This window comes from Manis javanica, chromosome 2, assembly GCF_040802235.1.
Source record: "Manis javanica isolate MJ-LG chromosome 2, MJ_LKY, whole genome shotgun sequence".
NCBI lineage: Eukaryota > Metazoa > Chordata > Mammalia > Pholidota > Manidae > Manis > Manis javanica.
Genome location: NC_133157.1, coordinates 52,745,236 through 52,770,755, shown reverse-complemented (window position 1 = coordinate 52,770,755; position 25,520 = coordinate 52,745,236). Strand labels below are relative to the sequence as shown.

The 25,520-nt window shown below is 38.7% G+C and overlaps 1 protein-coding gene across 9 annotated transcripts in view; it reads right to left on the bottom strand.

Moving 5' to 3' along the window:
- The window catches only part of NFIB (nuclear factor I B), a 419,383-nt gene extending 395,829 nt beyond the window's left edge, over positions 1-23,554 (bottom strand). For 3 of the 9 annotated variants that reach the window (XM_073228504.1, XM_073228505.1, XM_073228506.1), the window contains exon 1: positions 23,149-23,553. In XM_073228504.1, coding sequence (XP_073084605.1) covers positions 23,149-23,244 — 96 coding nt within the window. In that variant the 5' untranslated portion in view covers positions 23,245-23,553. Of the gene's footprint in view, positions 1-23,148 lie in introns of all 9 variants that reach the window. The other 6 variants (XM_073228498.1, XM_073228499.1, XM_073228500.1 and 3 more) reach the window with 4 other exon arrangements.
- Between the last annotated feature and the right edge of the window lie 1,966 nt (positions 23,555-25,520).

Below are 25,520 nucleotides of genomic sequence, written 5' to 3'. Positions count from 1 at the left end.
GCAGCCAGTGGGAAGGAAGCAAAATCCAGTAGCTGGGAAGTGAGTCTGAACAAAAGCTAGTGTGGTCGGGCCTCTGGTCCCAGTCTGGCCCAACTACAGGCCTGTTCTTCCTACACTTATATTCTTCCACATTTCCTTGGACTCCAAGAACCAGTTAAGTCCCCCCTTCTGCTTGGGCTGCTTCCAGCTGCTTTGAATCCCTCAGAACCAAAAGGGTCTGAACATGCAGCTTAAGTAAAATATTTAATTGAGGTGTGAAACTTCTTTACCTCAACCCTGTTCACAAACTAAAATGTATTCATTTGGTTTCCACAGTTAAAAAATGGAAAAGACTGAATGTGATGACTCTTTGATGATTTAATGTTTCCTCAGGCAATAGTCAGCACATCAGTTATTTAGAGCGGGGAGGATGAAAGGGTAAGAAGCACAGGCAAGCCGCTCCCAAGAAACAGAAGAGATATTACTTGAAATAAAGGTTTGAAAGGAGTCATTTTCTTGAAATCAGTTGATTTACTCAGGAAGCATTTCTCAAGGGCTTGCTCTCTGCTGGGCCCTGTTCTTAGTGCTGAGGATATTACCAATCAGCAAGAGAGATGAAAATCATGCCCTTGTGGGTATATATATCCTAGTTTCTTTCTCCTGCAGGAGTAAATCAGAAACTTTCTGGCTTATTTAGAATGCCTGTTAGGTGTGTGCTAACTAATGTGCAAGCGTAGGCGCCTTCCTCAGTGGCCAGCCACACATCTTCTGCAGAAGGTGAGTGATGCCCCTCTGCCCACTTTTCCCACCCAAGATAATATGGCATTAATTAGTTCCTTATGTTTTATTGATAAATAACATACTATTGTAGCATTTCTTGCCTCTGCTAAATTGGACTCCATTTCATCAAAACTTTAAAAAATTGTAAAAAACTAGTATCTCCCATCTTCTTTTTTCTCTAGTGCATCCTGGAGCATATTTTTATCCGTGTCCCTGATGCCACTATCAGAGGCCAGTTAAAGTTCGCTTTGGCAAACTCCAAGTATACCCTGCATTCTGAAGGGAGTAAATGCATTGAGAGCACTGTCTGCTCCCCGTCCTTCACAGTTTCTTTCTCTGGGTCCAATCTGGAAGTCATTCTGTTTGTCAAAAGGCCAGGGGAAGATGAAACTAACCCACATCCTTGAAGCACCGGGAAAAATGTAGACAGACAGAGAAGAGTCAGAAGACAGAAAGTGGAGGACCAGCCCACACTGAGAAGGATCTGCCTGGTTAAAAACCAGCGGGTTCAGGCAGTTTTCAGAATATTTTCGAGGAAGCAACTTTTCTTCACCCTGGAGTTCATAAGGCCTCTTTTTCAATCTGAGATGTGCTTGGTTGGGGTTTAAGACTTTGAATTATCTGCAATTAGCAATAAAATCCCTCAGCAAAAAAAGCAATACCTTTTTGTGGACAGACATGGGCTGGGACATAAACCACAGAGGGAACATGGAAAAGGGTAGGAAGAAGGTATTCAGTTAGACACCAGAAATCCACCCCATACTAGAATAGATACAGTTTTCTTTAATGCTATTGACTAAATTGCAGACTCGTGTTTGTGACAGAAGTTTTATTTTAAACCAGAGTCTTAGAGAAGAAATTGGATATTAATATCAGAACCACATGTGTCATATTTATAGCTTTTTTGCATATAATAGATATCATAACTGTGCGTGATTTCAGTTTATAGAGGACATTCTATTAATCTCTTTTTTGTCTTCATACCAATTTCAAAGTAAGGCTTTTACCAGTTGAAAGACAAATACATTTTCATTGTTTTCTCATTGTATAAAATTGCAGTATTAAGCAAAGCACTAAATCATATTTTAAGAAACCATTATCCCATAAGATCCTTATCCCACTGTTGAGAACTAACCACTAATCAATATTTGGTGTGCATCTTTTCATCCTTTGCTTCCACATGTTTTTGTTTCTTCCTAGCAATCATTCTGCAACACTGAGTCATAACCTTTTTGTTTCTCTCTTTGGTAGTAATGATTTCCTCCAGAGTATTAATATTTCAGGCTTTTAACAATATTAACCAGCTTTAACAATGCTGCTTCAGTTCCTTGTAACCAGATTTGTGTCCCACAACTGTGGTAAGTTCCTCAATGAATTACTAAGTCAACAGATGTGCCAATGATAAATATTTTTTAAAATAAATATTGTCTATCTGTCCTCCAAAGAGTTGTGCTCCCAGCAGCAATGTTTGAAAAAGCCTTTCTGCTTCCAATACTAGGACTCACTCATTTTTTTACCAATTATACAGGGGGAAAAAGGTGCTTACTGTTAAAATTTGAATTTCTTTGAATACCAGTAAAGATTTTCCTATGCATTCATTAGTCCTCTTGTATTCCTTTTTTGTATATTCCATTGCCTTTTATATTTTTCATAATTTTTTAGCATTTTCAAATTCTCTAATGTTGGAAACTTTATAATTCTTTATTACACAAATTTACAACTTTTTAATTTATATATAAATTATGTATTTATATTATTAATATATATAATACATTCATATATACTATATAATATGTATTATATTTATAATTTGAATGAATATTATATGTAATATTTGTATGTAATCGAGTTTATTGAGTTTTTCCATTATGGATTCTGCCTTTATACTCACTTTTTCCTTAGTTGTTTTAAGTTTTTCTTTTTTCCTTTTTCTTTCATTCTTGGTTTATAATCTTCAGCCATTACTGTTTTATTTTATTGTATGGTATAAACATTTCAATACAGCTAATGATTTTTTTCCCAAATATTTTCCCAGTTGTCCAATCTCTATTATGTAGTCTCTCTTTCCCTATTGATCTAAAAGGCCCTTATCCCACATAATAATTATATGATAATAATAATAATAGTAGTAGCAAACACTTATTCAGTGCTTATTCATATACCAATTTCTGGATTTTTTTTATAAATATTGTTTCATATTAAGTCATGAAGTACACTAAAATTATTTCTACTTTATATAAGAAGTAGGGTATTTCTACTTTTATGCATAAGGAAACAGATGCTCAGAAAGGGTAAGACTTGCCCAAGATCACTGTGCCAGTAAGAGGCAGAGTTGAAATTAGAATTCACGAATATGACAGCTGGAACCTGTACCCTTAGTTACTATGCTACACTGCATCTAGTGTATTCTGAATATTATAGGTACTTTGGCTCTTATTCTGAGATATTTATTCTATTAATTGATCTGCCTGATTTATCCCAGAGACATAATGCTTTAATTATTATAAATTTATAACACATTTTGGTTAGAATATTTTCCAGTTTTTTCTTGGACCTTCTTGACTATTTCTTTTATACTATAAACTTTAAAATCATTTTTTTTCCAAGTCTTAAGAAATCTCCATTCGGTTACATGTATGTAATTTATAAATTAATTTTTGAGAACTGACATTTTTACAAAATTAAACTGTTTTATCTAGGCATAAAGAATGAGATTCTCTAAAATTAACCCTTTAAAGAGTTTCTGAGTAAAATGTTACTGATCTTCATATAAACCCTGTTCATTACTCGTTCAGCCAACTCTTAATTATTCCATATGTGTGTTACTATTGTGAATGGAATGACTTCCCACTATGTTTCTAACTCAATATTTCCCAAGATGTCCAGTTGAATCATTCAAACTCTCTGTATATGTGACAAGTGAAACTTTTAGAGGAGATCATAGTATGAAATGTTTTGCAAATTTATTTGTATAAAAACTTACTTTTGAGAAGTATTTTCAGGTCTCAGTGGGACTACTGCTTCAGAGAGCACACTCTAGGAAATTCTGCTCTACAGTGTCATTACTTTTTTCGCCTATTACTTTGAGACGGAGAATGATAATGATGATAAGTTGATAATAATATTAATGAAGTATTTTTATATTTCTAGGTAAATCTTAGCATTTATCGAGATGGCTATATGGTTTTTTTTTCTCCCTCTTTGAACTATTGCTGTAATGGATTAAACAACGGAAGTATTAATCCAAAATGCCTAAAGAAAAGTATTTGATACACCAAATTATTATGCTTTTAATATAGTGCTGGATTCAATGTATTAATATTTTGTTTAGCTTTTTGCATTATTACTTATAAATTAAATTGGAGTAAACTTTCTCCTATCTTCTCTTCTGGTTTTCTTCCCTTTCTCCTCCCTTGTCTTTCCCCCTCCAGCCATTCCTTCTTTCCTTCTGTATTGCTTTCTCTGTCATGTTTCAGAATCAAAATTGTACTAGCTTTATAAGACAAACTGAGTAGCCTTCCATATTTTTATCCTCCAACAATGGAAATTCTTAGAAACTTTGAAATAATTTTCCCATGAAGTCAAGTGCAAAGCTTTTTTTTTTAAGAGAAAACTCTATGTTAACTTTTAAAGGGGATTTCATGATGATATAACTGCTTAGGTTTTAAACTTCTAAACACAATTTTTGGTAGCTTATATATTCTTAGAAAACATCTATTCAATCTTTTTCAAATATGCCCACATAGAAATGTATATTCTTTTTATTAAAAATCCCTCTTACTTAAACCTATCTTTATGTATTTATATTTGTTTTCTCTCTTATTCTCTCCAAAGGGACAGTTCTTTATTCTTCCTATTGTCTTTCTCCTTTCTGAATCATTAGTTTCTCCTTTAAAAAAAAAATTATGCTCCCACTCTCCTTAGGTTTATTTTGTTGTTTCACCCACATCTTCTTATGTAAAGACTTAATTCACTTATTTTCATTTTAAATAAAAATAGATATGAAGAAGAACGAACCCAGAAATAAACTCAAACCTATATGGTCAATTCATATATGACAAAAGAGATAAAAATATTCAATGGGGAAAAAATAGACTCTTCAATAAATGGTGTTGGCAAAACTGGGCGGCTACATGAAAAAGAATGAAACCAGATCACTGTCTTAACACCACACACAAAAATAAACTCAAAATGGATTAAAGAACTAAATATAAGACTTGAAATCATAGAAGTCCTAAGAGAAAATGTAGTATACTCTTACACATCAGCATCAGTCATGTTTTTGGATATGCCTCCCCAGGCAAAAAAAACAGATGCAAAAAATATGCAAGCAGGACTATATCAAACTAAAAAGTTTCTGCAAGCAAAGGATACCACCAACAAAAAGAAAAGGCAACCTACTGCACTGGAGACTATATTGCAAGTGACATACCCAATGAGGGGCTAATATTCAAAATAAATAAAGAGCTAATATAACTCAACACCAAAAAAAGATAAATAATCCAACTAAAACATGGGCAGAGGACCTGAATAGACATTTTTCCAAAGAAGACATACAGGTGGACAACAGATACATGAAAATATGGTCAACATCACTAATCATCAAGGAAATGCAAATCCAAACCACAATGAGCTGTCACCTCACACTAGTCAGAATGGATAATACCAACAAGACAAGAAATAACAAGTGTTGATGAGTTACGGAGAAAAAAGAGCCCTCGCCATACTGCTGGTGAGACTGTAAACTGGCACAGCCACTATGGGAAGCAGTATGAAGGTTTCTCAAAAAATCAAAAATAGAAATACCACATGATCCAGCAACTCACTTCTGGGGATTTACCCAAATGAACAAAATCATTAATTAAAAAAGATATGTGCATTCCAATGTTTATCACAGCAATATTTACAACAGCCAAAATATGGAAACAACTTAAATGTCCATCAATAGATAAATGAATAAAAATGATGTGGTACAGTATATAAAATGGAATATTACTCAGCCATAAAAAAGAATGAAATCTTGCCATTTGCAACAACATGGATGGACTTAGAAGGTATTGTACTAAGTGAAATAAATCAGAGAAAGATGAATACAACATGATTTCACTTATATGTGGAATCTAAAAAACAGAATGACCAAACAAAGCAGATAGACGTCATGGACACAGAACAGACTAGTGGTTGCCAAGGGGAGGGAATGGGGGATGGGCAAAATAGGTAAAGGGGGAAAAATTAGTGAGAGTGTTCAGTATCTTGATCTGGGTGATGGTTACATGAGTGTATATATATGTCAAAATCCATCAGGTGGTACACTAAGAGTTGTACATTTTATTGTATGTACCTCAATTTTAAAAATATTTTAAAAAAGAAAAAGAGTGAAAAGCTATAGTTTTTCTTAATGATTTTAATCATATCCTATAGATTTTGGTACTAAAAAAAGCATGCTGGTGAAAAATGCAAACTATTCAGACTGATTGTTTTATTTCAAATCCAGCTCTATTGTTTATTCTGTGTGGCCTTGAAAAAAATGACTTGAATTCTGTGTGCTTCAGTTTTTATAAGTGTAAAGGAAGATAATAATTCACTTAAGGATTTTTGAGATTAAACGAGATAGTATATGCAAAGTAATTATAATAATGATAGACATACAGTAAGTGCTGAATAAATGCATATTATGCTAACTTTCTATTTTCTAAACAATCTGTTTTTTTAGTTTGTATCTTATTTACCCCAGTTATAAGATTTTTAATTATTGTATTAATTGCTAGTTTTATTGCACTATAACTAAAGAATTTAGCCTATAAAATTTATGCCAGTGTAGCTTTTATAGTCAATGCATGAATAAGGATGGGAATTACATTTATTGAACATTGCTAGCCATCGTGTTGATTGTTTTCAGAGTTCTAATAGGGGAGTATAGGAATCTGATACATGTTAGTCTGTTGTCTGATCCTCTAATTCCTTCACTCTGATGCTATACTTAAATTTTTAATATGTATTTTATCTTTGGAATGCACACAATGCACATGCATGCGCACACATACATATACACAAAACATTTACTATCTTCCTGGATTTGCACACCTGCTTGGCTCTCTTCCAAGTAATTTACTGAAAACAGGAGGACATTGTGGAATTAGTTAGGTACTAAATAGATATTCCTAATATTTCTAGGTTTGTTTATGAAAGAGGAAATGGCTTCCCCAGGAGGGTTTTAAGCAACTCAACAAAGAAGGGGACCTAGCCTCTGAAGCTAATTTCAGGATGCATTTCTCAAGATAAATCTAAAAGATGGTACGGAGGATGCCTGAATGAGATGTGGGTCACCATTCAGCACCCACTGTGTTTAAAAGATGGCCAAAGTAGTCTCATCAAATATGTATGTTGAAAAGTCTTTCTGAGCTAAAACCTTACTGTTCCCTTGATTCCTTTCATGAAGGCACCCGCTCTTACTCTTAGCTGCTCCTTTTCAACCACCTGGGGAACTTTAAAAAACACACACGTGCTGAGTCTGACCCCAGCCAAATGAATCAGAATCTCAGGGGTGGAGGAGACTTGGGTTTTTTAAAAGAATGATGGTTAGATGATTCTAGTGTGTAGCCATGGTTGAGGACCAATGGGTTAACACATTATCTCCTAAGTCTCCAGCAAAATAGCATAGTAAAGACATTGCACACAATCTTAGCTATTAGCTTTGAGTCATCTTCCAGTTTAGCAGAGAACAGAGAGACTGAAAGGAAAGGCTATGAGACAGCTCCATTTTGGGAGGGGTTAGAAAAAGCTTGGAATTTGGAGACTTAGCCAGAAAGACAGAACCACAGATGAAGGGATAAGAGGCACAGGGAAGAACCTGGGGGCAGGGAACCCAGAGGCAGTCACATGGAGGAAATGGTCGCAAAGCAGAGCAGAAAGGAGAGGGGGCCAGTACCTCCGCAGGCCTGACATGCACAGAACGCTGTGATAAAACCTTTACAGCCTGAGCTCACCCAATTCTCCCAGCCACCCTCTAAAACAGGTGCTGTTTTCTTCTCATAAAAAGCGAGGACATTGAGACTTAAGGTCACTAACTGACTTTCCCACTAACTCAGTAGGTGAGGCGGATTTGAATCCATGCTCCTCTTTCTGCCCAGGTGTTTCTCTTGTGTGGTGCCAGGGACCCTACCTTCCTCCTGAAACTGAATCTTAGGCCCAGGAATGTGACTTAAAATAAGTTCTCAGTGTGAGTTTTACCCCTAAATGTTTGAGGTCCAGTATCTTATACATACCAGCTCCTCTTAAACTTTACTGACGCTATGACTTTCCTGGGGATTGTGCACAAAAGCAGATTCTGAATCAGTAGGTCTAGGGTGGGGCCTGAGATTCTGCATTTCCATCAAGCTTCCAGATGATGCCAAAGCTGCTGATGCCCAGACCACACTTAGAGTAACAAGTTCTCATCCCATGTGCCCCGAACCCAGCCGTACTGAGGCCACAGCCCGAATCCCAAGCAGTCAGGATTCTGCCAGCAGCTAGGCTAGCCTGGACATTCAATGGCAGGCGGGTCTGCTAATGGCTGCTCAGCTGGCTTCTCATCAAGGGAGCAGGCTCAGCTTGCTCATCTGTCAGAGGGAGAAGCCAAAGCCACTGGCGAGCACCTGCTCCGAAGCCTCAAGAAGCCAGCGCTGAATTTAGCCCCCAAGGAGCAGCAGAGCTGGAGAGCCCGGATTGACAGACAATTGCCTGCAACCATGGTCCCACACAGGCCCCAGCAAGTGGCCTATAACCATAGAAATTCTTTTTATGTCAAATGGTTGGACTTGGGAAATTGCAAGGAAATAGCTAACCACCAGGTGGTGGGGGTTTGGATTTTTTTTTGTTATTATAATTTTTAAAATCAGTATGACATTTGGGATCTATTACCATGACTTTAAGGTTTTCCCAGTATGTGGGCTTTATGGGATTTCACCTTCATTTGGGAGTATTTCAGATTTAGGAGTTTAATTCTGTTATCTTCTTTCCTTGATCATAAAAACAAAGGCACTAAATGATAACTTCTTACTCTAGGAGGGAAAGAAATTGTATTCCTCTATTATCTCAAAGATAGCCTTGGCTCCTTCTGAAAAATAAATCACCCTATCTTTTACCCATTTAAGCTTCCTGGCATTACACAGGAAATTATCTGTTCCATACTCAAATCAAGCAAAAGCACATGCATATGCCTGGTTCTTCATCTCTCTTCGTTTTCTTCCAATTAGAGGCAATCTTTTTCCAATGCTCTAATTAATACTTCTACATCAAATATTAGGCCTTATAAGAGAAAAATCATCTATAATATAGTCGCATCAAGCCAAACAGGATTCTCAAGCCTTTGCCCTTAATCTTTCTTTCAATTTTCTGCCATTTAGAAACAATTTTTCCCCCCAGCACTCTAATGAATGCAAATGAGATTCGTGATTAGTTAGTATTATGCTAATCTGAGCCCAGAATTTACCTAAATCTGCATGGTGTTGTCTGAGCACCAGATTGCTTTGGGTTTCTGAGGAAAATTACATTAGCCTGCCAGATGTACAAAACATGATAGAGTAGAAATCGGAGCAAATAATCAAGATTACATTAGTTTTGTTTCTTAATGAACAACTGTTGGCATTAGGGATTACAGACAAATTACGGCTTTCCTCTCTGAGCTCCAGCAACTAAGCAGCTGTTGAGAAGGTCCCCTTTTCCTGACTACCCCTAAATAGACTGGGGGCCATGAGGGCAGGGGGAAAGCATCTAAAATGTCACATAATTTAATTTGTTCCATTACAAAGTAATCATCACTCCGAGGCCCAAGCTAACCTCCAAATTTCCCTGCACCAGCCTCTCTCTGGAATGCAGGAGCAATCCAAGTGAGTGTCTGGAGCCGAAACTCAAAGTGTTTTTCTTCTCTCCCACCTTGGAGGAACGTGGGCTACATGCCTCCAAGGCGTACCTGCTTTCTGTACTCTTTGGGCCACTTTCCAAAAGGGTGCCTGCCTAATTCCTGCTACTTGGGTGACACAGATGGAATGCTGCTGATAAGGATTATGTAGGTAACACAGTACATCTGGCTACAGTCTAATGGGCTGGGTAAACCAGAAACTTGCAGAAACAGCAGCCATCTGAGCTTAGCCCCTTGTCCTGTGTCATTTGATCTGTGTCTGTGAAGTTTCACTATAATGAAATCCTTGTCTTCTGTGGTGTGGTGGTGGTGGTGGTGGTGGTGATGTGGTGTGTAGGCAGGGGTGTTTTAGTAGCCCGTGGCCCTGTTCCTGGACATTTTTCCTTTACATCAATCAGCAAACTAGCAGGGCTGTTGGTGTGGATTTTTCTGCTCAATTTAAGTGCCCTCACTTACAGCATGATGCCTCCTTCTATGTGTTATTTTTAGGTCATGGGTCATTTTCTCTCTTATCACTGGGCCTTTGCACATGCTGATCTCTTAAAAAAATTGATCTCCCCTCTCTTATCTGCATCTAGAGAAACTAAAGCACCTCTAAGATGAGTTAGTGCCTCTCTTTTATAGTTCCACAATAGCCAGTGCCTGACCAACAGGGCACTTGTCACACTGCATTCTATCATAGATTTCAGCTCCATGAGGAAGGGAACAAAGTCTGCCTTGTTTGTACAGCATTTTCGTAAATGCTCCATGAAAACTTGTTGACAGAATGAGTAAATGTATACAGTTGAAAATGTAATGTTCACAGGAAGGGAAAGGTTTAGGTTTCTACACCACTGTAGAGATAGATGTTCCAAATTGACAAGGTCATCACAAAGATATTTATGTTTTGTATAGAGGCTGAGGACCCATCAACCCATGACCCTCCACTTCAGGGCCAGATAAGTAATGAAGAACAGGTGTTCATGTTCATGACTACAGGCAGCTCTTGCCTTGCTCTAGCTGGCCGAGCAATGCTGCCTTGAGATAGGACTTCTTTTCCTGCCTCCTATACTCACCTTTTATGATCATTCCCCACCAGTTAGGGGCCCATTGCTGGTCTCATTCATCAACATTACCCATTATTCAACTGGATAGTCTAGTTTCCCCAGCTGTCATGATGATCTAGCATCTAGTGGTGGGTTTGGGATGGACTGGTGGTAAAGAAAGAGTAGAAATGAGAAAGGGGAGTAGAAAGATGATATCTGCTAAGTCCACTTTCAACCCTAATCCTCAATTCCCACCACTTCTGTCCTGCAGTTTCTGGCTCAGGAGAGCTATGGGAAGAAACCCATGAGTGGAAGGTGGAGAGGAGGGGAAACCAAGTCACAAATGAAGAAAAACTGCAGGAGAACTCCCTCTCTTCCTTGTCAGTAATAGGAAATGGAAGAGAATTAGCTTGATTGAGCTAATGGCTCAGGTGACCCTAAAGTCGCTGACTTGACTGCTAAGAATAATTTCTCCAACATGTAGCATCTAGGATATTTTTGGTGGGGAGACGGGGCTGTTTTTGTTTTTTAACTTTATTTTTTGTTTTCTCTTATCTGTTGAACTTACTCATTGTAAAGTATCTTATTGTTAAGCATTGTGATTACTTCCTATTCACAGTTAACATTTCATATTAACAAGAGGACTTGCTACATACCAAAGTGCTTTATGTATATTAATGCATTTAATCCTACCCCCCTACAAAGCAGATCCTGCTACTATCTTCATATGTAACAGTCGAGGAAACTGAGGCACAGTGAGGTTAAGCCATCTGTCAATTTACGCAGCTGGTTGACAGCGTATTTGGAGGTTGAACCCAGGTAGTCTAGTCTTAGAGGCACAGACTAAACCATGATGCTGAAATTATGAAATCGCATAATCTCAACATAATGTGAAATGCCTTTCAAAAGCTCTTTTTATATCCTATACTCTACTTTCATTTTAATTTCAGCCACCCCTAAAGTTCTATATAACCATAAAATACAGATTGGTGAGAATATGGTTTCCATATTCTAAAGAAAATATGGTTTTTAACTTTCTTCTATTCACAAGATGCTTATGTAAAGTGTAATAGGTATTACCTTACATAGTACCTAAGATTTCCTTCCACTAAGTATTTCAGCTCTTTAGGAAAACACCTATTCTTTCCACCTTCTTTGATTTTTTCCAAAGGTCATTTCCTTATGTTTCCAGTGGACAACTAAATACTAAAAGCTGTACACATTAAATTCCCCCCCTCAAACTCTTCAACTCACTCTGTCACTTTATTTTGTCACTGCAAAATAAAATCCTGTCACTAAGAGCTGCTATTTCTGTGATGAGGATGAGAATTCAACATGCACAATAAACACGGACCCAGCCCAGGAGCCATTACCTGCTTGGCACCTCTCTCTGTTCTTCTCCCAAGGGCTGACCGGACTGACGCTTTTACCCTTAGAGCACCTCCCAGGAGAAACTCCCCAGGGCAATGTTCTGCAACGGGGCTGCAGACCAGGACCACAGTCGCCAGTATAATCGCAGTCTTCCTATGAGTATACAATTCCTTTAAATGGTGGGGCTCAAATAATAAAAGACCTCTACACACAAGAATCTGAAGCACTTCTGTACAGATATTGAATTCAACCTCAACAGAGCACTTTCACATTCACTCAGTATTTTTCAAACTGTGCATCATGACCCATTAGTGGGTCAAGATATCAATTTAGTTAAACAGTATCTTCATTTAAAAAGATGAAATAAATAAAAACGATTTTGAAAAGTGTTTCAGGTATTAGGGGTAAAGATGGTTTATGAATATTTTGTTTTCATTCTATAAATGCATATGTGTGTGTGCCAGGCTGTGACAGGAGGCCTAAAACAGCTGGCAACCACTGCATTCCATTTGCTTCCTAAGTGACTTGAAGCGGGCAGCACTCAGAGGTTCAATGGCTTGCTTATGCTTACAGCCCAGTTGAGGGACATCCATTTAGCTCTTTGGCTTCTCAGTGTAACTGTCTCTCCACTGTCCCCCTGGATTCAGGACAGGAAAATGAAGCAACAATAAAATAAATGAATAACACCTTGTTAACACTATATGGATGAGGGAACAGCAGTGGTGAGCAGGACCATGAAGGCTTCAGAGGTCGCCCACCCGTTTTGAATCTCTTGAAAGTGATTTCAGGAAAGGAATCCAAGGACCTCCAGTGAGAAGATGAATCAGTTCTGGGTATCTAAATACAGCATGGTGATTATAATTGACAATGCTGTATTGTGCACTTGAAACTCGCTGAAAGTAGATCATAAGTGTTCTCACCACACACACACACACACACACACACACACAGGTAAATATGTGAGGTGGTAGATGCGTTAACTATCTTACTGCGGTAATCATTTCACAACATACACATCAAATCATCAAGTTGTACTCCTTAAACTTACATAATGCTGTCAAATGTCTCAATAAAGCTGGAAAAAAATAAATAATAAATAGTACCCAAGAACTGTTTCCCAATATTTCACAAAGCCTCTCAGAAATGATAAGTTTCTCCGGAATAAGGTTTTTAACTAAAATGTTAAGTGTCTTTGTTTTGGGCTGGAATTACATCAACTCTGTGTGCGGTTCAGAAATTCTTTGATATCTTTGGTTAATCATGGTGTAGTGGGAAGCGCCAACAGCTTGACTTCTGTGCAAATTTGGGTGAATTATTTAAAGACTCAGAACCCAAGCTTCTTCTGCTATAAAATAGGGGTTACATCTACTTTTCAGTGTTGTTGCAATAATTAAATAATATATACCAAGTACATCAAAGACCCTGACATATAGGGGAGCTTAATAGATGGCTGTATCTGAAAAAAAAAAAGAAGTCTAATAACTCAGAGTTCAGTTTATCTTTCAATCTATAGGATAAGGGTGGAAACATAATCAAGAAGCACATTTTGGGAAACTGTTACCTTAACAATCACTTAGTCCTGAAATGCTGCCTGTTTTCTGAAGGACTAGAATGTTACTTTCCTATTTCTTGCCTGGGGAGATGGTTTTGGCCAAAAACTTCTGAGTACGCAATAATTATGTGCTTTACCCATTGGTAGTCTTATGGCCAAGAGCTGAGAGAATATTAATCCACCACAAGCAACATTTCCTTACACCCATGCTATTATTTGGAATTCCCTCTTAAAGCTTAGGAAAAAGCCGATCTGGCAACAAGCAACTGTTTTCAAAGTGTCTGATGAGAAAAGCACCTTTGAGGGAGATAAAATAAGGGGAAACACCCCAAACCAAGTAGCTGGGCTGCTGGTTCTGAACTGATTGATTGATTTGTTAATTAATGTATGATGACACAACAATAATTACAAGCTACTGTTTCTCAGCTAAATCACTTGTGATGAAGGCAAAGGTTCACATCTGTGTGTGTGTCCCAAGTATCAGTGCAGCAAATTAGCTCTGCTGGCTTTTTTCCCACTAAAAGCTAACATGTGTCATCAATATTCCGGCGTTTGTGTGTGTAAACTAATTGAACATTCATGCTACATGTATTATATAGGGTACCATTTATAAACATCTTTGGTGCCAAAAAAATGCATAACCTCATATAAGATAATTAATATCTTATTGGAAAAATAAAATGGGAATGTAGTGCTATTCCTTGTATTTATGGATAAAAAAGCATTGCTGTTTCTTCTAAAGTCTTAGTCATTGCTGCAATGCATAGTACTCTACTGTTCCACCTAAGAGCAAGGGAATTATACAGGGAGAGCAAGAGAAGTTTGTGTGAAGTTGTGCAGGTCTATCAATGATAGCAAACTACCTGAGATTCTAGAAAATCACAATAATCATTGTCCTCCGCCATGCGTGCTCTAACACATATCATGTCACTTTTCACCTCATTCTCTCACTTATATCTGCCCAAGGTAAAAATTTGGAAACCTAAATTTATTATCCTCTGCATAAATTCTACCAGATAAACTGCTAGCATCAGCATTAAGCCATGAAATGTGGTAGGAACAGTGGAAGATGCCTGGAAGTTCCAGCAAACACTGCTGATCTTGTAGTTACAGCTCTTTCACTGCTTCTTTAGCCAGAGGCACTGCTCTGGAAGGGACAACAGAGCTCCTGGTTGTAGCTGTGACTGGAGTGTTCCGGGCCAAAAGTAATGGTCTACAATCAATTTTTTCTCTTGCATCTCTCTACCATCATTTCATATTAAAGTATGCAAAAAGCAGCATGGAGCGGTAAAGGAACAAAGTGGTCGTTCTATCCCTACTTCTGCTAGAATTGGAAATACACCTTACACAGAGGGGTAGCATCCCACTTGGAGGGCTCTCATTAATGGAGGGGGCATCCACAATACTCCTCAGACTCACTTGACCACAGCACTGAGAGAAAAGAGTCCTAGGAGTAGGAAAGGGGGACAGGGGACCTCCAGGCCCCGAAGATCAGGCTGCAGAGTTGCTAATACTGGAGCACTCTTGGGCCAGCATTGGAAAGCAGTATTCTCAGTTTTCATTCAGACACCAATTTACAGTGGTTGAAACAGAGCCCAGTCCACATAGATGCTTTTTTCACTTTATTTCCTTCTCAAAATTATTTAGAAGCTGCTACTTCCTAACGAGGGCGTGGGTACCTTCTCTCTCATCTTCCCAAAGATGCAGGTCCATCCATTCTCTACCCATTCCTTTTTCAGTTTCTGTTTATTCTTGCATGTTCCCCTGAAACCTCACCCAGACACCAAAGGTAAAATGCCAGTCTACCATCAAGGCCTTTCCAAACATACAATAAAGGTAACATGCATGGAAAAACAGTTGAAATCTTACAGTGGAAAAAATAATCCTTTTAACTGAAACTAATTTCATCACAAATAAGAAATCAGACAAAAAGCTCACTTACTTATTCCAAAATCACTTTGTTTTGGTTATTTCTCCTCCAAAATACTTTAGCCTTTTCCAAATTCTCTGACTTATTAGACCTCTGAAAGGTCTTAGTCACTGTGATAAAGGTAGAACTGAGAAACTAGATGATCCTTGTGAATACAACGGTTTGTCTGCTGCCTCACCACCCGGTAATAACCATGAGCCGATCTGCTTAAAGGGAAATAAGAATTTGTTGCTTTTGCTTCAGGGTCTTCTTCCCACTCTCACCCTTAGTGTTAAAACTTTGCTGCTGATTTCATCATAATTCCTACATGCTTGCAGCACATTTAAGTTTCACTTTGCAAAGGGCAGTGTGGTGATTCATAACTAGGCCCACAGATTAGGAGCCCACCATCAGTGACCAACTTGCAACCGGAGTGTCCACTGAGATCACTGGCTCCATTAGTAAAATAGGATAGTGATAGTCGGACACAATTTAATAATTATTTTTTAAGGGTCTTTTATGTGCAAAATGCTGTTTAGAGCTGATAAATAAGACCTGACTCCCATTCTCTTGGCACTTAACTCAATAACATAAATCTTATATCCCTACATAATAAATCTCATATACTAAAGTATATTCATTTGTATTGGAACGTTCTGAAAGCCTATATACAGCATAAAAACATATCAAATATGCTAAGAAGACTCAGTTCAAACAGTTGCTCATGGTATTACCCCTAACAATCCCCACCCCCAACAAAAAAAATCCCATTTACAGCATAATCATGTGATAACTAAATCCTTCCTTTTTTAATACTTGCTACGTGTGAGTCAAAATAATAACTTCATCAAAGAATTATTATAATACAAGTCTTTTATGGTACAAGTGAAAGAATAAACACAGCAATGGAAAAAATCTGAGATGAACTACAAAATAACATCTTGGAAATTATTTTTCATGCCTTCTCATTAAAAGTATAAGATGAGGTGGTGGGTATTACTATCACTGCTACTGCATGCGATATTGGTAAACTAGCAGAGCATTGTTATCAGAAGGGTTAATTCCTCTGAGTTTAGAAGAATTTGCGAAGAGCACCATAGAACATTTTAGACAGTCAGCATTTTCTCTATTGCCTGGTGGAAATTTACCATTACTTCATGCTCCAGAACACTGGCATAATTCTGGAAAGCTTTTCTTCACCTACCCATGTTTAACACCACTAGATAAAAATATGTGTACCTTTTGTTGGTTTTGCATTTTATAGTTTTCAAGTTGTTTATTATGTATTATCTCATAGGAGCCTCACAAGAAGAGCCCCATGAGATAAACAGATACCATCAAAACCCGAAAATGGAAATGCTTTGCTTGCCAATTTCTTTCCAAAAAATTTCCCCCAGATGGCTTATGACTATAGCGAGTCTAATTGTCTCGAGGAAAGATGAATGGAATCACATTTCCAAAGAATTCAGCCACCTCCAAACCCAGAGCTGTACAATTCTCAGCCGCAGCTCCGGAGTGGGCAAACTGGCCCACTGAACACAGAGGGAGAGCTGAGAGTCAGAAAGAGGTCAGGCTTCAAGCTGGAGGGGCAGGCAGGTGTGGAGCAGACAGTCGTAAAACACCTGACCGTGGTCACAAATAATGAGCCAAACCACCAGTCACTGGATGAAGCAGTCGATCGCCAGGTTCTAGGAGAACAGCAGGCAAACTTCAGGCTTTGTGGACTTGGGTGTGCTCTGTCCCACCCTGCTTATTAGTGGAGCGGACTTCAGCAGCTTAAATCTCAAAGTCTGAAGGCCTCATCTGTAAAGGGAGGCTGGTAATGCCTATTCTTTTCTGTTGTGCTAAAGACTGAGGAAATGATTGCTATAAAATGCCTCTCAAAGTACCTGACAAACAATGGGCAAATAGGAGGCCCACAAAAGTCACTGACTTCTTTGACTCTTAAAATCATAGTATTTAACATTTAAAATTAAGCTCATGTCAAACATGAGCCATTGAATTTTGCTAAGTATAAAGAAATACTTCAAGAGGCTCTGCTTTTAAGAAAACTGCTACAATTTGAAATCGAAAGTATCTAATTTTCAGGATTCATTTAATGTATGCAGTTCCCACGAGAAGGTTATATGAATTCAAAAAGTGAACATAGTTATGAAAGCCCCTTTGAAAATGCTATAGTTACAGTCACTTAACCCACCCTGTGTATTTTTTGAGCACCTACTAAGCGCTCAGACCCAAGCCTCTATAAATGAGAGCTTGTATTAGCCCCCTCACCCCCACCGGGTATGTGTCATGAACTTGGTATTTACACCGCATGCACCAGGTGCCTCACCATCTCGATCTCATTCATCCTCAGGACAGGTTGGAGTGACGAGTAATGAGTATGATTATCTGCATTTTACAGCTGGTTCTGCCAGCCATGAGAGAAGCAAATTCATTTGCCAGAAGTCACCAAATCTACATTTCCCAGGATTCAGCTCTGTGCTTATAAACATATCCATTATGTTACAACCTCAGAAAAAAATGAACTTATTAGTAAGAAGTTAAAAAAAATAATTGCTTCCTGAATAAAATCATATTTTGGAGAGGTGCTGGGTTAAAATTTGTTAGAACAGTAAGAAATGAAAATAGTTATAAAAGCTGTTCATTACATGGTAAGCTAAATCTGCCCATTATAGAGCATGCTAAGTTTAAATTGAAATTATCACATTTATTGAGTACTTGTATTCTCCTGGCTCTTTTCTAAGTATTTAAAATCCAGTAAGATTTAAGTGCTTAAAGATAGTGAAATATATAGTATTGTTACATACATCCCTTAACAGAATTTCTTGTGAAAATAATATTTGCAGTGTAGGTATGTTACCCTGTATTGCACATGGAGATGCAACATAGGAATCATCTTTCACTGGCATGTTTTCATTGGTATATTCTCCTACATCCAAGTTCACTTTCTCAGCCTCTCAGAATATACATTCCAAATAACAGTATAGACAATGTCACAAAATAGCGATCTTTGGGAATTAAAAATACCTAAAGGTAGTGATTGACATATTCAGCTACATTCCAGAAATATGCTATAGTTTCACTGATGCTGTGAGCATCAGGTATCTCTCTTTGTTGACTAGTCTGTAAACTGGAAAGTCAACACCGGCTTTCGCATAGATAAAAGAGATAACGCTCCTTGAGAACATGACCCTTTGCTTCCAAAGAACTGGAAAAGAGGATAGACAGGCACTTGTGTTTCCTTATTCTCTGATTGAATTAAGAACCATCTAGTAACTACTCATTAAGACAGGATCCAAAGGATATTTTCCTTATCCAAAGTTCATATGTGGCATTTGTTATGCAAGCATGTCAGTGAGAATAAATCATGGAAAAACTAAATAAAAATCATTTCCAGATAAGAAAGTGTCTTGGAAGAACATTACTGGATTTAACTACATCTTCCAAAACTGCCTGGCATATAGTAAGTTCTTAACAAATATTTATTGAATGAAACATAAATTTTATAGCTTCTAATTCTGGAAATAGATTCAATATATAGACATAATATCTGCAGGCAACTAGTTGATGTGGTTATTATCTGCATGGTGTCTGTTAGTTTCAATTACAATTCTGCATTCAATTATGCTTCTAAAGGAAATAAAATAAAATTTGAAATTAAATAAATATTGAATTTTGATTTTCAGATATATCTTTGCATGGCTGGAAGATTACCATAAAAGTCTAAACATGGTCACTAGGGTAGGCAATTTTCTTATATTTTTAGCATATTAGACTGTTTAGGAACTCTTGTTTACAGTTAAGTAAAATAAGATACAGACCCTAACCTATACTAGCTCTAGAATTTAAAAAAAGATACATTAATTTTACGATTTTCAGTTAAAAATAGTTCATTGTAAACTTAAGTTCACCTCAGCTTTTCAAAGACTTTAGAGAAATATTTGCCATGGAAACAGTCTCTTCACTGTTATTATACCTATACTGACATTGTGGTCAAGTCATTTAATTAAAATTTGTGTTGAGAACAGAATTTTATTTTTAAAACAGTCAAACAATGTTTCTGTCACCTTATCAATATTGTCTTACACCAAATGATAAAATTATGTAAAAGTACCATATTTTTACACATCAACTTCTCAAAAAGTAAACTCTTCTTTCAAAAAAATTAGAAGTATAACTGAGTAGGTTAATCGGTGTTCACCCAAGGATTACCTTTCTGCCTTTGATAATATGAGATCTAGTTTAATTTTTATGTTTACATGCCTGTTTTCTTTGATTAATATTTACAAGAATATGAGAATTTCAAGTCTCATAGAAATTAATTTTATGGGTTAATATTTAAATAACTACCACTCAATATTATGGTAAATTTACAAATATTCTGGCTGGTGCTGAGGGGATCAAAGGATTAGGCACATGAAATTTAGGAAAGAGAAATAAAGTGCATACCCGTTAGCTTGAAGTTTCAAATAGCTAACAAAGAAGTTCTAGTAAGTCTCATGAAGAGCTTTAAATAAGCCGTACAAAAGAGAATAGAAAGTCCAAAAATTGCTTTTGTCAGTTTTATTTTTCAGTGGTTCCAAAGGAAACATTGAGCATCACCAATAACCGTTAATGGAATAGTGCTGTTTGGAGATACTCTTTAATACATTCCAAGTGGTATTGTTAAGTAATGTGAAAGGCCATCAACAGAATTCTAAATACATCCAAGCAACTGTAATTTAAACTGCTTCCATGATTTTTCTCCTTGAAAGAAGTTGCATGCAAAATAATCTAAAGAAGTGAAACATACAAGGATGCATCATTTAAAAACCTGCATGTATTTAACATACACATACATGATATTTAACATACACATACATACAAACACACGAGTTTACTCTTTTCATACTTGTTTATTTTTAGCTGTCTGAATAAAATGTTTTGTCTCCCTCTGTTTTACAAAAACATGCCTATCTAGGAAGGAAAACAGATGTAGAATTGGACAACTACGTTTTGTTTGGGTTTTTTCCCTGTCAAGTAGAATTTATGATCATTGTCACACAATAAGAGAATCTAAGTGAAACAGACAATAAATCAGGAAGCAATTGCCAGGACACTTGAACACTGCAGCTTTGGAATTCAGGATTTGGTTACTAAAATTTCATTTGATTAAGCCAAATAAGGATACAATATCCTTTCCTACACAAACACCCCAGAGTAATTGTAAAAATAAAAGAGGCAGTGTCACGGTGAGAGAGGAATCACCATAAACTAGTTTGTAAGAACCTTAAAACACCTTTTAATAAGATTCCTTAAAACCAAAACAGGGGACCCATGGTCAAGTGGCTGCGGTGCACTTTCCTCTCTCTCCCAGTACATCACTAGGATAAGCAATGATTTAGTTTGATTAATTAGGTTTTCCACAAAGCAGCTGTCATTCCAAGTTTTCCATGACACATTAAATATTAATCTCTAGACATTTTCCCCCCAAGTTAACAGTTTATTAAAACTGAATTGCCCTTAATAAGAAACTTAGATACTATTCATATAATCTAACGAAGATTAAAAATGAAAATAATTTATGCAAACATTTACTAATATTTTACCTCTGGACCTGTCCCTATACATATTCTGCCTCTTCTCAAAAAATGAGACATAATTTTAATAAATGAACAATCAGCTTACACAAGCCTTTAACAATAGTATTCACAACACACTTCTCTTGGAAAGCTGCGATCTTTCTGTTTAATGGTGAAATGTTTACAGTGGTTATCCCACTATACCCATATTAATCCCAGTTTTTAAATAAAAAATTTTAGGGTAAAACTTCAGACTTTTTTCCAACAGAAAAATGTTTCATTTTAAATACTGACTTTAAAACTCAGTGCTGGGAACATCTTAAAATAACAGTTAAGAGGCATAGTAACTATTAAAACATCACTTCCAAGTCTTGGTACAATCACATAGAGCAAATCTTCTACATAAACATTTTGCAGTATCTTCCTCCAAATATCTGCCAATCATTTTAAGAGTTCATTGTACCCGTGTACACCCACAGTGCTTGTCTAATGAGAGAGACACCCATAATTGAAAATCTGCCACTGTAGGGTTTCTATCACTTGGAAAGTGTACTCTAACTGGAATAAAATGGTTGAGAGAGCAAGAGGAAGGGAGGAGGGCTTCTGTCTTCCCTTTAGCAACTGGCCTTTCTTTTGGAAGGGAGTACTCAGAGGCAACAAGTAGCCAGCGGCAGGGAAGTTTCCCTGCAGGCTCATGCATCTCACATTAATGAGAAAGTGCAGCGAAGGCTCTCTGCACATTGAGCTCTCAGGAAGAGCCTAGGAGCCCGGCATAACATCCACCTTTCGGGAGACTCAGACACATTAGTAAGAAACCCTCCTGCCTAGCAGTGCCAGAAACCAGGACTAATCGGAAGGCGCTCCCTTCTGTCTGGGCACTTGCGGATGGACTGACCACTGGGACTGGCCATACCCCTCCCCACCTAGAATAAAGTGCCCATTGTCTCACACTGTACAGCCTGTGCAGTAAGGACAATAATTACCAAAGCTAGCAAGCAAAAGCAGTCAAGTCTTAAAGGAAAGGGGAAGAAAGAAAGGGAAAAAAAGAAAATAAATGCTTAGATGAATTAACCCAAGGATGAATTTAATATTCCTATTGGAATGCTCGCCTGCAGAAGCTTTCCCCATTCATGTCACGACTATTGCGTACAAGAGACCATTGTCCACACAACAGAAATCAGGGGGTTGCAATTTTTCATGTAGCACTTATTTAATGTGAAAGGTTTTCCTTCCCCAAACCATCACCTCATATCCAAGCATTCTGATTAAAGAAAGTTATGACATCTCTCCTCCCAATATTATTTTAAAAGTTGAATCACAGGACTCATCAGTATCTGAATTTTTCTGCTTTTTTTCCCTCTTCCCCAAATTTGCAGCTGGACAAATATGGGGATTAAAAAAAAAACAAAAAAACCCCAGCAAACCAGCAACAAAAAACCCACACACATTTTCCCGAGCAAAGAAAAATAATGAACTGAATATGCATATCCTCATTAACTAAATTTAATTACGCTGAGTGGCATAGTAATCAGTGGTTGCTCCAGTTACAGTATTCATTGAAAGGGAGGTGGATTCCAAATTAAGGCGAAGCGTGGGGGACAGTCGCATACTGATGAGGGAACTGCACACAACATGATACAATACACTATCTAAATCATTATTCAGAGAAGCCAAAGAAAGAAGCACATTACTCTGTTTTAAGACTAATGTAAGAACAATTAGCCAAGAAGGCTCCAGTCCCCCACTGACTCCCCACCTCCACACATTTCACACCAGCTAGCCTGGGACTGTCTGTACCATTTGCATTTCTCTTTTCTTAAGAAAGTGAACAACTCACACTACCTTTTTCACAAAAAAAGAAGGCCTATGTCCCTGGCCACAAAGCAGGGAAATCCTATCTAGCACACTGGCGTGCAGAGGCACCCCAGACTCCCACAACTTGAGCTTGAACTTTCCGCAGGCAGGGAACTTTATAACACGTGCATGGAACAATAAAGGAGGAGCTCAGAAAAAAGGAGGGGGGAGGTTTTGGAGATGGGTGAAGAAAAATGTTATCACGCCAAACTTACCATCCACCAGGTCCTGGCTGACATGTCATAACATAGCTGCCATTTTATGGAGCTGTCCGATGTTTTCCCAGCCATTATGCTGTCAGCAATCTTCATCAGATGCAGCTCAATGGAAGATAAGACACCTAATCAAGGAAACATCGGCGGTGACTTTCTGGACTACATGTAGGCCAATCCTTATCACACTGCATCATGGGAAAAGCTGCTTTATTAGCAGGAGGAACTGCAACCTCACAGATAGAAAGACAAGGATCAGTTCTTTTGCTTTTTTTTTTTTTTTTTTTTTTTTTTGGTCTAAAGGGATTGGTGAAAGTAGCTAGCGTTCTTTGTGTATCATGTGTACAAGAGTTAAGTATCTTGCAAGTGGGCGGCTAACTGCTTTGCTGGGCTATGCAGACTAAAGTTTATTTGCATTCTTCTCTGTTGTATATTGTTTGACATGGTCCATGGTCCTTGCTGAGCAGATGAAGGGAGGGGAGTGGGGTGGGAGGGAGTGAAGGGAGAGGGAGCTGTAATTGCTCAGAATTAATATCTCCCCCAACAAAGACATAACAGTTTCATTGACACAGTCGGAACATGGTTCAGATGTCACCCCACACACGGGCGTGCGGGCGTGTGCAGGCACACACATACACACACACACACAGAGTAGAACACACAGGTAGCAGCTGCAGCTGGATTCAGCCGAGGTTGCCAAAGGCTACAAACTTCAATCTCATGCTGGACATATGGAAGCAGTTTAACTCTTTGAAATCACTGTTCAAGAAGAGCCCTATAGTCTGCAAGGGTAAGTCAGCGTTGAGAACCATTTCTCCATCAGGAGGCATCGGGCCTGGAGCTCACTCCCTTCTGAAGGTGGCTGAGACATGTTAGACTTCCTGCCTCACGGAGTGCCTTGGGTGGATGGGTGGAGGGTTCATTTTCTCCTCAGCACTGATCACTTTTGCTTCATCCTGGACTTTGAACTAGTTCTTCCATTCAGCACCCAAACAGAAAGCAGGAACTAACATTTACTAACAAAACAACTTTCTCTGACTAGCCCTTCATCTTTTCTAAAGAGTAAAAATCTAAATACTTCAGGGACAACCTTAAAGAGTCATGCCACTACAACTAGAAATCTAGGCTAGGACAGGAAGGCGGGTTCCTGCCCTTTCTTTCGCTAAAATACATGGTAAAATAATGATACTGGTTTTCGGGGCCCCACAGCACACTGCCCAAACCATGCCAGCGCTCTTAGGGCACTCTGTCATTTTTATTTTTCCTTGGTGTGCATTACTAATATTCTCCGAATGACTTACAGGCTTAGAATTTGCTGCAGACGGTTTAAAGGGACAAACTTCTATGTGATTCCGTCAAAGGGAAGGGAAAAAATTTTGCTGTATTACCAGCATTTTCTTTTCTCTGTATGCCGTTTGTGTGGGGCTGCAAAGGCAACTTGTTTCGGCTTGTGAGATTCAAAGATGAAAAGCAAGCGCTGCGAAGAGCTCCGTCCTGGGGTGTTTCTATATCCTGGGGAGGCATGTCAGCCGCAGCCTCAGATCGGGCAGGAGCTTAGGTGGCCTGACTCCCGGCTGGCTGCGGAACAACCCGCCCTCTTCCCGGAACCAGCTGATCCTCTCCTGGCCGGGAATCTGGCCCTCCCTCCTCACCGTGTTTTGCTGCATCTCGGCGGGGGGCACTAGCATGCCCCACCTAGGCCTCGGCCTTTGAGGTACCCCTGAATCCAAGGCCTCCTTTTTTCACTCTTTCCCCACACATTCTTTCGTCCTTATTTGTATTTTCTTGAGAGCAATGACTTGATAAAGAGCCCATTAATGGTAACCGTGGCCTCTTGTTTTCGTTTTGCTAACTAGTTGTTAACAGCTCAGCCGAGTGCCCATGATGTGCCAGGCAGCCCACTGTGGAACCTGGGGCTGCAGATTAATGACATGCAGCCTGTGTCCACCCAAAGCTGGGACGGGCCGGCCCAAGTCAGTTCCCGGGCAGCGGCGAGGGGGAGGGCCGGGCCCAGGCAAGTACTTCCTACCACCCAGGGCCAGCAGCCCCCTGAAGCCCGGGGCCTTGCCGCACGCTTCCCTGAGGCCTCTTCCCACACAGCTGGTGGGCCGGGAGGTGAGGCTGGAGTGGCTTCAGTGTTTCCTCTCTCTCCCCTGCAGGCAGTCCCTGCGGAGGCCCACCTCTTCCGGTTGCTTTAAGTGGAAGGAGGACGCCCATCTGCCTTTCTCTGCTGCTCTGCCTTCAATGGGCTCTTTGGAGGCAGAGCCCGCCTTTGGGGTACTGCTTTGAGGAGGCTGCTGGGCCCTCCAGCACTTCACTGCCTGCCCTGGAATCCTTTACTAATCCCGGCACATCGCATGGCTAACGCACAGGTG